The sequence below is a fragment of the Macrosteles quadrilineatus genome, unplaced genomic scaffold, assembly GCF_028750875.1.
Source record: "Macrosteles quadrilineatus isolate MER2022 unplaced genomic scaffold, UCM_ALF_1.0 Scaffold_1__1_contigs__length_201487025, whole genome shotgun sequence".
Taxonomy (NCBI): Eukaryota; Metazoa; Arthropoda; class Insecta; order Hemiptera; family Cicadellidae; genus Macrosteles; species Macrosteles quadrilineatus.
In genome coordinates this window covers 30,475,596-30,490,211 of record NW_026542594.1, presented here as the reverse complement: position 1 = coordinate 30,490,211, position 14,616 = coordinate 30,475,596, and the positions used below count along the sequence as shown (strand labels likewise).

The following is a 14,616-nucleotide window of genomic DNA, read 5'->3' as shown; positions in this document are numbered from 1 at the left end:
AATCTAGGACAATAAAACAAAAATGCATTCCATCCCTGTCCTCTAAAACCCATATAGTAAACCAATGACAGTGTTTCAGAAAACACCGAATAATATTTTCAATTTAGAAGTTTGTTCACCAAGATTTCACATTAAAGTCGAAACCTCTTCAAGTGAAATGAAGCCCGCTTTTACGACGACAATAACCATCAACCACCAGCATTTGCCGCCTCATCACCCGTCGAGGGAGATCACCCCCCTCCCCCCCCCCCAACAGTCACCAACAAGGATCAAGACAAATCGACATCGCTGTATAAATCTAAGTGTTTTTAATCAGCAAGTTCACCCCCGCTGCGTGCGGTCTATCTGCATAACCAAATTGTCACCCCAATGTGGGGTCTGGGGTCGCTATTTCATCCCCTAAACCGTTCAATCTGATTGTGTGATGAACGTTTAACCATTATATCAATGTGGGTGGCTTAAGTAGATTTGGCTCTCTTTATTGAATGAAGTGGAACGAGGATGTGAAGTACGTATATTTGTGTACCCGAATCAAATTACATTGTACGAAATAAACAGTATCTAATTTATTCCCTCTGTATCTCTTATTGAAGGGCCCAACTTTTACTGTGTGAATTCTGTTAGTTTTGTGTCATGCTCCTACGAAATAGGAAAAATATTGTCTTCAATAGATTCTTCATAATTGGTTTGATTACAATACATCTTCTAATTTGCTCTGCCTTTCTATGAGAACTCGGGTAGATATGATATGGCGTATATGTTGTCTTTAATAATTTTATTTCTAAACATATTGTTTTATTTAACACAATTTTAAACTAATTTATTAATTTTACTAAGTTCTTGAATGCACTTTATTATTATGCTGTCTTTTTAAATTCAAAGCTTGGGTTGTACTAAGTAAGTATTCTTGATAATGTTGTTCTTTAATGGTGTCCAATTATAAAATGTTGTTGACAGTCAACTTCCGAGTGAGTACCTAACTACCTGCAGTCTCTTTTTTCTGTAATAGGTTAGCCTAACTATTCACAATGAATTAACTTAACTTAAGCTCATACTAGAAACACTTTGTATTTTTCCATAAATTATTTAGTCTAGGTTTCTGATGATTATTTTAACTAGACTTGTTTAAAGTTCACTAAATATTATTTCTAACATATTTTCACCTTTACAAATCAATGCCACAGAGTGTATTCTTATCCTGAATGAACGATGAATTAGTGTAGAATAGAGTGGGATCCCTTGTGTAGCTTTGTACTGTTATGACTACAGCTCATAGCCATAACAAAGAGTCATAGAGCTGTATCTTTAGCCAATACTTTGTTTGGACCGTTCTCTTTCAGAACATAAAAAATGCAACTGTCGTAAAAACACCGAAATAAAAATAAAAGAACATTCATTGAAAGGTCCAAATGAAAGCAAAAATCATCATGGATTGATCAAGGACCCCAAATGATATGCCAATACAATAAAAACCATTCAATTTGGTTTTTATTTGTCTGTAAACCATCTCAATTTTCTTGTGTAATTATTTTGCTATATTGTAAACTCAACATACTTCGTTGTGCATTTTGTTTTCAATTGCAATCGTATTGTGTTTCCAAAATCAGATTTGCAATACTCTCTACAAACTATACACTAGTATTTTGTTGATTATATGACTTATTATTTCACAGTTGTTATGCTTTTGCACTGTCACGGGCCAGTAGCCACACTGATCACACAATAACAGTATGCATGAATATCAGCTGATTGTAATTCTGCAGCGTCACCAGGCTAGGAGGAACAATACAAAAAACTCAACAATGGATTAATTCTTTCAAGTGATTTATTGATCGACACAATCAGGAACAGCTTGGCCAGGAAATGATTCCTTCTGTACTACTTTAACAGTGTTTGACAGTATAATGTATCAATTAGAGTTTTATGCTCAAAAATGTTGTCTACATGACATTGGCATTTAGTGGAATTTAGCTTATACAGTTCATGTGATTCTTATCATATTTATTTGATTTAGGAAAACACAGATCATATGGACAATACCATTGTAAATATAGAAGAATATTCAAAGTAAGAGTATAACACCAAAATTTATACAAGGCTACATCAAATAGTACGAATGTTTATTCGAATAGCATCTGGTCCTTTAATCTCATATGATAAACTTAAGGTTTAACTATAAAAAACACTAATTTTTGCTATTTTATTTTTAGTATGTATAGAAGTTTCAACAATGAAATGGAGTCTTAAATATATTTTTTTAAGTCATTACGTTCTGAATATGACAATTTTAAAAAGTACAATATTTAAACACAATTTTTAAGTGTACAAAAACATATACTTACATAAACACCGTTACAGTAGTACTTCCATGATATGTCAATGGTACAATGATACATATGTACAGTTGGCAACAAGTATTAGGTATATAATAAAGTAAATTATAAGTTATATACACGCACTATGTACTGTTCAACCTCGATGTATAACAACACTATCAATGTCTATGTACATTCGCTAATGACTGGGGTCGAATATAAAACAATTTATTAACAAGTCTATGTTACAAGGGGAGAGTTAGGGTTGGAGGAAGCAGTATATTTGATCACAGACTCAATATTACTGTTCCCATGGCACAGGGAGTCGGTCCGCCCACCGCTATGAAATGTGCAATAGATCAGCTGATCAGCTATCCAGCTGACCAAGGCAACGTTAAATAATAAACAACTCTACAAAGGCACAAATATTGTGTATCAGATTCTCATTGTATCAGAGCTTGTTGGTTGGAAAAGTTTATAAATACAATGTTGGAGGAATGTGCAATTTTTAGTTTCATTATTTAGGAACACTCAGTGTGCTAAGAACACTCTTTGAAAGATCATTTGTTCATTCGGTACTTTTCTTTATTCAATAAATATTCCCTGCATACATACTTTAAGAAGATTTTTAAGGGCTCAATATGTGATGCATTGTAAAAGAACGAATTAAGTTTTTCATGTTGACAGATAACAGAGTAAAGAATGTAAGTGTAAAGAAATTAGCATTTTTAAGGTATTTAAGTGAGTGTCTTAAAGTGTGCTCTATTGCAAATATTCATTGCACACAATCTCTTAATTCTAGATTAAATAGATGGTTGATAATTTTTTTTTACTCTAGTTGATTTTTAGGTTACTGGTTTCCTCTTAGCAATTACTATTGAGTACACGTCTGGTGTATGTTTGTGTGTGTATGTGGTGGTGGTGGGGGACAGACTCGTAGGTGCAGGAAGGGGTGGGGTCCTAGCGCTAGTGAGGATGGTGGTAGAACAGCGCCGGACCCCACCGCCCTCAGACTAACCCCCCAGGCTTCACGTCCACCTCCAGACCAGGTGGAGGAGTATTCACCGACCCGTGGGGAGAGTTCACTCCGGTGAGTTCCGACTGGGAGTTCTCCTCGGAGTCGGAACACGAGTCGGAGCTTCCCTTTTTGCTTCCGTTTCCGTTGTGGGTCTTGACGTGCTTGGCGAGGTGGTCGCTGCGCATGAACCGCTTGTTGCAGACTGGGCATGCGAACCTGAAACGTCACATTACTATAAGACTAGAGTAGTGGGCTAGTGGGCATCCCAAACCTGTGATACTGTACATTACTATCATACTAGAGTAGTGGGCTAGTGGGAATCCCAAACCTGTGATCAAGTGTTGAAAATGGACCTAGTAGAACAGAGAACACTGATTCAAACTGCTGATTTCAGGAAAAGACGCTTAATTTATTTAAAAAGTGAAATTAATTTTTCATAAAACTAATAATTTCTTATCCTTCATATTTATTCACAACAATCATATTTAAAACTAAAGGAAGAAATATATTTTTATAAGCTACAGCTGTAAGTGCTCATTCAATTATCTTCTTTTTTTAATAAAACATGACTACATCTGATCCAAATATACAGGATATCTGCATCAGTATACAAAATACAAATTATTTTTAAAAATTTATCAGGAAATGATTTAGTATTATTAAAGTGTGTATATTCTAATGGTAGACGCTCCTAGAAACCAGCGTGAATTGCAACGTCATGAATGATTATACCAAATCACGTGTAATTATACTGTTAGTGTATTTTATTTCGCTATAATAATAATGTCTATGATTAACTTTTAAATCTAATTATTCTAAAGTTGTATTATCCCTTAGTGGCAGAGGAAGGACGAACACTTTTTTTATATTTAAAATCGAGAGGAATTAAGATGATAGTTAAAGTACATAAGTAACTATGTATTTGCAGATAATACATAAATTGCATTACTTTATTTTTAAAGCTATTTTGTATGATTTTGTTAGAAGTAGAAGTTGTGTGATTTGATAGAAGTGAGCGAATTAACCTTTAGAAAATACTAATATAAGTTGTCTGTAAAGCCTGCTAATGAACTCTGTGGTACTGATCGCTTATTGTGCGAATATATTCAAAGAGGTATCAAGATAGTGAGTGATATTGTTCTTGGTCGTCCTACCTCTGTCATTAACTGAGCTGGCTGAAGTGGCTCACGCGGCTCAGGCATGTGCTACACATTGTTTTGCTATATCATCTAACGTCATTCTGCAACATTTAGAATATTTTTTGTAGGATTTTTAAAAGATATACTAAACAATGTATTCTAAGTGTTTCAGAACATTGAAATTAAGTCCGAACATAGGCGCAACAGTTATTTTGTGTAGATATGTTTTTGTATTTACCACTAACTAGTTGTGTAGTAAGTGTTAAACATATTTTATTTTATTTTATTTCAGTGCACGTTAAAAAAATACTGTTATGCTGGTTGGATATAGCTTATTTCAAAGTCATAACAAATAAAACATAAAAATGCATTTTAGGATGAATAAAGTGGGTAAAAAATGCTGTGACTACTTTTTACGCGTACACTTCAGTCAGCTCTGAGGTCCATATCATCATCATCGGCTCGGTGGTCTACGTTATCATGACTTTGTTTTTGAAAAGTGGCCTGTGAGTCAAACAAAGTGCCTAAACTCACGGCAACACTTAACAACGATAATGTTGATTTCAATTTCGAGATCCTAAAACTGAGCTTGTGGTGATGAGGACCCCGTTCTACCATCACAGACAGTGGGATAGTGACGGGAGATGTCCTCGTCTCTACTCCACGTCTGTGTTGTTTAGTCTTACAAATCTACCTCTTCTCGCCTGTGTGAGTACGGAGGTGTCTCTGTAGCTCGTCGCTCCTGGTGAACCTCTTGCCGCAGAACAGCCAGTTGCATACGAAGGGTCGCTCCCCCGTGTGCCACCGCAAATGCGCCTTCAGGTGGGACGTCTTGCCGTACACCTTGCCACAACCCGGTATGTGACAACTGTGGATGTTCTTCTTGCGAAGATGAACTCCCGCCGGACCTAGCCTCTCCGCCTCCTGGCAGTTGGGGCAGTCACACGTCGCTCTGCCCGTGTACCGCCGCTGGGACCGAGGTGACGGTACCTGGGAGTTGGACGTGGAGACGGTGGTAGGCGTGGTAGCCGAGCTGTGATGGTGATGTCCGAGGCCGAAGCTGCTCTGTCCAGGCAGCATACTCTTGTACGTGTCCTGTAGCAGGTGCTGCCCGGAGCTGAGGAGGTGCGCGGTGTTGGATGCTGCGAGGGAGTGACTCAATGTAGAGTAGTCGCTGGTGTAGTTTGCGGCCATCTGAGCGTGCATGCCTCCACTCATGTCCAGCCAACCACCCGCAGCCGCGCCGTGGACGTCCCACCATCCACCCGCGTCTCCGGGCTTCATCGCTCCTGGGTGAGTCGCCGCCGGCATCCCGCTGAACGGCCACGACTCGTACGGGTGTCTTGAGTACACTGAGCCTGGAGAAAGATCAGACTTGGTTACTTATTTAAGATATCATCACTTACGGAGGAAAGAAGAATAATTGAATAGATTTATTTTCTCCAAGCCTTTTCAAAAATGACACCAAAAACAAAGAAAGATTTTGTTACAATAATTTTATTATAATCGTTCATTGTTCACGTATAATAAATGTATCTAGCTATAAATGTAGTGAGGGTTATTATGACCTACCTAGTGCAGCGTGGTGAGTCGCGGCACCCTCCACCTTGCCCAGCAGCGCCGCCTGGTGGTGAGAGTTCTCTGTCGCCTGAGCCGTGGCCCCGGGAAAGTAGAAGTCTCCGCCGGTGTAACCTCCACTCATGCCGCACGACGTCATCACAGGTCTACTGCTGTACGCTGAGTTGCCCATGGTGGAGGCCGCGGAGGAGGTTGTGGTAGGTCGCTGAGGGCCCGTGGGACTGCCGGGGCCGACGTTGCCACCGCCGCTCTGGGGGCTCTTCTTCCAGGGGTGGAAGCCTTTTCCGACGGCGGCGTCCGCGAGAGGGGGCGGTGACTTGCTGGACAGCTTGTTGCATTGAGCCGCCAGCATCGCCAGAGGAGTGCCTCGCAGTCCGGGGTGCTCCTGGAACAAGAAACAGTGGGTCAGATTGTGCTGTCAGGGAACATACTACATTGTTGACTGCGAGTCAAGCTGTTTCACATCAACAATGTAATAGTGAACTGTCATAACTGGTTTTGCATATGAATAATAATAAAACTCAATGTTGACCAAACACATGAGACACATTGGCTCTATTGAGAAACATGGAACTGGAATTTGTTATATCAATGCATATACAGTAACGGCTAGCTTAGCCTATTCATGTAGTGGGGAGAAACGTATAAATTGTGTTAGCTTGTAAAACTTTAAAGAACTTAACTGTCATAGAATATACGTGCAGTGTACGAGTATATCACCATAATAGTGTTTTGTTATGTGCAGGGTAGCACAACCTTGAAAGCCTCAAGGCCGTAAAAGATTATCGACATTACCACAGCCAGCACAACACGACATTCTTGGGAATGGATTCGTTTGCGATTAAGATTCTATATAAATTTATAAACATTATCCTATAGATGGGTAGCTAAGGTAATGTTGCGACATAATAGCGACTCGATTTGCCAACAAAATCATCGACAGTAATCAGACCAATTACAGAGAAACAATCTGCATGCTGTTGCAATAACAGAAACAATTGATGATAATGAGGCACGTGCCAGAATATGCGGAGTGATGAATGCTAAGCAGGAAAAGTGCTAATGCCGTCTTTAGATGACTCACTGAGAGGATACGAGTAATAATAAGTGGTAACTGTTGTCTCTTGTAGAAACAGAGGGAAAGCTGACTGCCTACAATCCGCATTCAACGCGAGAAGACGATGAATAAGTTTTCCGGCGTCGAGATACTTGGGTGATGTCAAAATCACTGTTTCATCTCCGGACGTACGGTATAATATTGTTAACTATTTAAGTAAGAGTCGGTGCTAAAAACAGAGAAACTCCAAAGTAAAATTTTGTCAGGGATTAAGTGTTTATTAGGGACACTTTCTGTTTGAATTCCATTTAAATGAACCGTAAATGCAGTCATTGTCCATTACAGTTAGCATAGTAAATAACTGTACCTAAGCTTATGGCTAATTCATCAAAGGATGAAGGTTACTATGCGAGCAACAATAAAAGCATCCGATCTTGAACAAAACCTTTTACCATCAAGAATTTCGAAACCAGAGTATCGTAAAACTCCAAGTTTATCTGATGTTTCCACGAAGCTTTGCGATCTCCCGGTAAGTAATCACACACACGCTGAAGCCAAAACAAAAACAAAATCAAAACAGCACACGATTTCCCACCGCTTCTTTACGAGGCGCTTGATTAATAGAGACATTAACGTCCATTTGTTGAGGAACTTAATGCGGCTGTAAAGATCAATATTGACCGACTAGAGTCAATAACGAGCCTTGGGGTGGAGATGAGATTGAGGATGGACGTAATGGAGTCGGAGGAACAAAGGGAGGCTCTTAGAGGCTGGCACCTTTACAAATTAACACGGCGCTCTCTTGTCGGTGACCACGACCTGATGACTAGGGCTAGCCGCTACACTCAGAACTACTAGATCAGATGTAGCTGCTCTTCTTGCAAAACTGTGTTCCAAGACGAGAGATATGTTGTAAATATAACGTATATACTATGGGGAGTTCACTGCTTACCCGATGTTATGCTGATAGTTGAAAATCAAAATGTTTACTTTTGGGGATGTTTGTTTAGCAAAGTCAACAGCTGATTTAAGGCTCAACGGCTCAACATCTGGCACTTCCCGCGTTCCTGCGCAGAATCGATATCACTGACAAGTGGCGCCGCTGCGGCCGATGGCAACATTAGAGTTGTGACAGTGGCTGGACTCTGGAGAGACAATTTGTAGATCCGGTTTGAGAAACCAATTTAGTTTGTTAAATGAAAAGAACTGAATGATTTTTTTTCAGAGTGTATATACTGTAGCTGGAAAAGATATACCTGTGGTTGGTTATTATCTATTTTCAGTATAAATTGTGGTTTGTTCGTAATGTTGTATGAACTATGAATATGTGTATCTAAAGTAAGTAATTGACGTGTCTAAAAATACCATTGCATCGAATTCCACAGCGACTTTATAATGCCAACTGAATATGCTTACAAAATTTATTTATTTAAAAAAGTCAGCGATGAGACTGACATTCCATTATTCCACTCATCTCAACACCTCGGGTTCCCACGTACAATTCAGTTTATAAATGAAAAAACAACTAAACTCATGACCAAACGAAAAGATGAATCATTTCATTTCGGCGTAACCGGTAGCGTTATTCTATTAAGCTGCAGGTCATTATCATATAGAGTAAGAAGAGAAAAGAAGCGGACCAAAGACCGAACCCTGAGGCACTCCACTTATCATCGACCTCTGTTTGTGGGGCTGTGAATGGCGCTCGTAGGAAAAAATGACTTCAACTTCCTGTTCATATAAATCAGCATCATTAACACCAATTCCTAGCCTCTAAATAAGCAATATATTTGTCCCATGAGCACGTCTATGCGTTGCTTGAGACATGTTTTTAGTTAGGTGCCCCTACAGCAAGGCTTACTCTGTATCATGAGGAGGTGTTGACACTGGGAAAAGCAAGTGCTGTGATTGGTAATATTTGAAGTCAGGCATTTGTGCGTTCTGAACTCAAACCATTACCTAGCCTCAAACCTTAGGTCTTCGTAGGCCTTCAAACTTCTGATGTTTTGCTCATCTTCAGTATCAACAGTTTAATATTTAACATCTTATGAATGTGGGTTTGTGATGGTAATAGTATTGTTATGTAATAACAAAAAAACTGAATAATTGCCTGTTTTAATTCTCTAATAAAGAAGAGAAAATGTACAGTACTTTACAAATATTGTTTGTTTTGTTTATCCTTTTTGTTTTATAGTTGGGTGAGCGAAATTAAATACTTTTCAATTAATAATAATCATATATAAGTTTATGTTTGCCGTAAACATATGTCAATCAATCCGTCCAACCACCACGAACTTTTATGTTTTAGGCGGATAACTCAGCATAGTACATGTTGATGCAACATTTTAACATTTAGCCGCATTTACACCAAAGTTTAAAACACATGGTTCAAATCAAACCAATTAACAATCAAAAGGAAACAATAAGTCGATGTTGTTCCGTGTTTACAATAGACCTTTAAAAATAAATCGACAACAGATCAAAGGGTTAACTTTCGTTGACACTACACGGTAAAACACCACGCTTAACAACGAAGTTTGGAGCAAATTATTTAATTTTCTCACAACAGCTGATATCAACAATAATGTTTTAAAACATTTGAAATACCTCCTAGTCTGCGTACTTGTTAGGACATTTGACTGATCAAAAAGGGGTTTAAGCTAAAAAATATGATACCATTTATTATACCATTACATCAACATGGAAACGTTGAATCGAAACGTGATTGATTTGAGTCCAACCTACAAAAGGCGCATCTGAGGAGTAAGAATTTTAACTATTAATGTTAATAGATTTTAATTATATACAGCTTGCCTCAAGGATTATAGTAGTTGAATGATTACAAATTAAAATTATTGTTTTTTTGTGGATTAAAATATTTCAACTACTTTATTGATATAAAAGTATCAACTCGACTAAAGCTAGTTGCCATCGTGTAAACAATTGGAACTCTCAGCGTAATGCACGTTGTGCACACTCTGATGACAAGGATGAAACCAGAAGCGAGGGGTTATCGGTTATCGTTGCCAGTTAGAGAAGTTACAATTGGCTCAAGAACTGGGCGTGGTGCACTGTGATTGGTGGATGTCTTATTGATCTCAGTCTCAGTCCAAGTAGCGAGTGGAGAGTGGAGACTGTAGATTCAACATTGTGGGAGGTTGGTGCTGCGACGACGCGATTGTCTCTGAACTTGGGGATGGGGACATCGTTCTCCAGACATTGTTTTAGCTAGTTTTATGTACATTTGTATTTTACCATTATCACAGTAAGCGATGCACGGAATTTATTTTATTTTATTTTATTTTATTTTATTTCCAACGGCAGCAGCCAATTTACAAAGATAAACATGATGGTTGAATACAACAAAATAGGTAAGCAAAATTTGATGATAAATATAAGTTAACAAAGATATAACAGGTTATAAATATCCAAAGCGTAACAACAACAAAAAAATAAGATTAACAAACAACAATAAATACTCTAACATAGCAACAACAGGAATCTCGAGTTTAGGCCTAACATTTAGCCAAATACAAAGATAGTACAACAATATAACTTTTTCGACCAATATTTCTTTTTCTTTGTCTTTCTTAAACACTTTGAATGTTAATTGTGTGCGAATTTATGAGCCAACCATTGAACTTATTGAATTAAAACATTGAAACGCCCTACACTCAATTGCAATCTAAAAACACAAACCAGCGTGTTTACGTAAGATATCAATAAGCTCGTTCAATTAAACAATAAGATCTTAAAGCTGAAGTTTCATCTTCGTTTGATACACACACACCTTGAGTCAACTTTGACCACTTGGTTTGGCCCTTTTCCAATTACTAAGCCAAATATCTTTTTTATTCTAAAATAGTGGAGAGTATAACGGCTTGGCTTGAATTACAGTTGATGTAATATGGAATTAGGGCCTATTACAAGTTAATCGTTAATTGCTGATTTTAGAAAGTAAGTTATAGTTTAACAGTTGGGTAATTAATTATTGCTAAAAGAAAAACCATTCCTCTACTAAATACACACTAAATTATGGTTCACATGTGTAAATGTGTTCACATCTCTCTTCATTGTATTAAGTATGGAGCGATTGTATAAGGCGAGATAATTAGGGTACGTAAGTTCTAGAGTCATTGAATAGGATTAAAAATATAATCGACCAAGTAGATTGATTTAGTCATGTGTATGAGGATTTTCCCTTGAAAAACAAAACACTAGAAGCATTCAAATAACTACCATAGCTCAGACGCATAATCCACCAAACAGTAAATAATTTTGAGTGTGTGTTTTTGTTTCTGTAAAAATAATGTCAGATCGGGTCTTGTTCCCTCCAAAAGAAGAGATAGAGGTGAACGATTTGGCGCTCGACCAAGCAATGAAGGGCTGAAAGAACGAGCCTTTAATAAACTTTCACATTGTGAGGTTGGTATTGTGGAGGAGAATTGTTTTGTACGTACTTCAATGTACACCGAAATACCATTTGTACATTAAAATATAATACAATGTGTATTTTCTACGTTTATTATTTGTACAGATGTTAAACTGTATGTATGTGCGTTATTACAAATGCACAAGTATTTTTAAATTCCAAGGAATAAACCATTTACGAACCAAATACAAGGGAGATAATTTCTGAATGATGGGTGGTCAAAATTTAAATAATGATTAGCTTTATGTATCCTTTTGGCCTATGGTAGATACCACACACATCCAATAACAATCATAACATAACAACAATTATTGGTAATTGTTTTCCACTCAACAAATGAGTCGAGGGTCCTTCCTCCAAACTCTGATTAACACCGCCTATAATTCATACCGTATAATATATTGCGCAACCGTAGCCTTAATTGTGTTTTAGCGGTTTCCCTTTGAAAAGTCGCGTAATTCGGTGCTCTGTTTTTTGCCCCGGCGGCGTCTGACTCCCAGCGGTCCCAACTTTGATTGGACTCGAGACAAAGGTCTACCTGTTCCCAGAAACTGTAACCCTCCGAATGTGAAAATAATCACAGGACCAGGATAACAACTGTCTGCAATCGTTACAGGAGATTTTAGGCTCTGTTTGGTTTTTTTATGTGCATTAGATTTTATTAACCAAAAATGTTGTGGGTTACCGGTAATCAGAACAATATTTATTGGCTGAGAGAGTCTTAATTGATAACCTGAAGATTGAAATAATTTAAATGGATTATTCCAAACTACAGTATTAAAATGACGACTTACTTGTGGATTTTTTTTATTTTCAAACTTACCTCAGATATATCAATGATTTATACGTGGACAATACAACATGTTAGCTGGTAGCACCATCATACATAAGAATCCATTTCTGTTTCTAATGGTAAAGGATCAATAAATGGCTGTTTTGTTGAACGAAAACTAAACTTAAAATGTGAGAAAACAAACCAATAATTCATTGTTACAATATTTTTGAGCAGCTTGTTGGCCACCGTTATAATTGGATGTGGAAGTTAGTATAAGAATAGTAGTAAGAATAATAGTAGTAAGAATGGTAGTAGAAGTAAGAATAGTGCTGAAAGAACAATGAATTACCTTCATAATGTTAACCTGTTATTATTGTTTGGTGATTTCTGTTGTTTTTTTTTTACAATATCTGATTATTATTGGTTTTAACCAAAATATTGTTTTGTATACATAAAAATGCTCCTTGCTGGTGTGTACCCAATTCTTTTCAACGTTTTCCTGAGTTCAACTTAAAACCTTACATCGTGATACTGAGAAAGGCCCCTAGATCTAATAGACCTTGAGTATAAATTTACCTAAAAACTAGATTCCGGAAGGCAAAGTGGTACCATTTCCGGTACAACTTTGTGGTGGTATAAATTACCTGTAAATGGGCCCAGCCATAATCATCTATTCAATCATTACGCTGTTTCCTGTAATTTGACCATAAATTATGCTTAAGTAATTATCTTACGCTATTAGCACTAGTGTTTCTTGATGCCTAGATTTATGCGTAACATAGTCCTCGGGCAAAGATATTAAACTAATAATTATTAAGCCTAATTATATATTTAAAAGAATATGTCAAAATGAAGAGCGGATGATGCATGAAATGCTGTAAATGAAACTGCACCCGTATTTGAGTACCTGATTTCTGCTTCAGATTAACTTACTTTGGTCTTACGTAATAAAGGACATTAGAAAATGTTACGAAGATATCATTTTGACAACTCTTAAAAACAACAATGTGGGATAAACATTTGAAAATGAATTTCAATTTGCGTCGCGTGAAAAGAAATGAATACTAAGAGCAAAAAATTATTTATTATTTCGTAGCACAACTAACTATCCATGCATTAGCCAAATGCAAGCCAGCTCATATTTTCGTTGCCAGATTCCCTGCCAGTCCAGTTAAGGTCTTAATGAGGGATGTTGACTTGAATTCTAAACGTTAAGCAAAGAAAACGCTATGAAGTTATAACTTTGCTCAATCTCGAGAACAATCATGAACTGGTTTAGGTTTATATTAATCGAACCCAGTGTTGCAAGACATACACAGAGTAGTCTAATGAGTAGGGTAAAGAAACATTATTCATTCGTAGTCCATTAGGCTACATATTTTTTCATGGCCGAATTCCCAGACTAGCTAACTATGACGTCAAACATTTCATTCCAATCAAGTATTCCTGTATGAGAATCATTTAACACGGGACAGATCCTGGAAGCTGGCGCTGATCACAAATCGCAAGAGGTCTAATGGTCGGTAATTATTGTCGCCGTGATTGGCGAGGCATTGGCTGAGGTGAGTCGTAATCAACTAACGACCAGATCAAACTGGCAGTGGCAGCTTTCATGAAAATAATTGTGAGACTGCCTGTACCACCAGGACTAGATATCAGAGTTGCTCAGTTGAATGAATATTACAGACGTCACCTTGATTGCACAGTGTTACACGTTCGACTTCATTTAACATATAAAATCAGATTATTTTTTTTTTTGATGTTTATTTGTTTTCACGTCCAGTGCCTTTGGATGACTGAAATCTGTCATCGCATGCTGATTGGTTCCTGGAATCTGGAACCCAATTTCAGCTGTCTCTAGTAGACATTTCTGAATTTCGATATGACTAATCAAAGTCATTTTAAACTTAATTGAGGTATAATTAATAATATACATAGTCTCTGTGAAATCTTGAAAAGTAGGGCACTCTTGACATTGTGGATTGCTAAATTCTTCCACTGTCACACAGAGTTTGTAAAAGCGAGTCGAACGCTCGTACTGCCCAGTGAATGCTGGAATCTCGTAATGAACACGTTCCACGCAAATCACATTTACTGTTGTCTCATGGTGGTCTTCGGACAGCATGCGATGACAGATTTCAGTCATCCAAAGGCACTGGACGTGAAAACAAATAAACATCAAAATTGATGAGTCCGTCCACAATAATTTAAGAACAATGAGAAAATCAGATTGTTGCGAAACAATTTTATTACTGTTAAATGACAGTAATTCAACATAGATTGATCATTTTTTATACGAGAG

The 14,616-nt window shown here is 37.4% G+C and overlaps 1 protein-coding gene across 3 annotated transcripts in view; it reads right to left on the bottom strand.

Moving 5' to 3' along the window:
* Positions 1–1,819: 1,819 nt before the first annotated feature.
* LOC128983111 (transcription factor Sp9) overlaps positions 1,820–14,616 on the bottom strand; it is a 44,097-nt gene continuing 31,300 nt past the window's right edge. Inside the window, exons 3-6 of one of the 3 annotated variants that reach the window (XM_054402277.1) lie at positions 6,045–6,435; positions 5,167–5,830; positions 4,488–4,573; positions 3,446–3,549 (exon numbers count right to left, since the gene is read on the bottom strand). In XM_054402277.1, the coding sequence (XP_054258252.1) occupies positions 4,528–4,573; positions 5,167–5,830; positions 6,045–6,435 (1,101 nt within the window). In that variant the 3' untranslated portion in view covers positions 3,446–3,549; positions 4,488–4,527. Of the gene's footprint in view, positions 3,550–4,487; positions 4,574–5,166; positions 5,831–6,044; positions 6,436–14,616 lie in introns of all 3 variants that reach the window. The other 2 variants (XM_054402274.1, XM_054402276.1) reach the window with 2 other exon arrangements.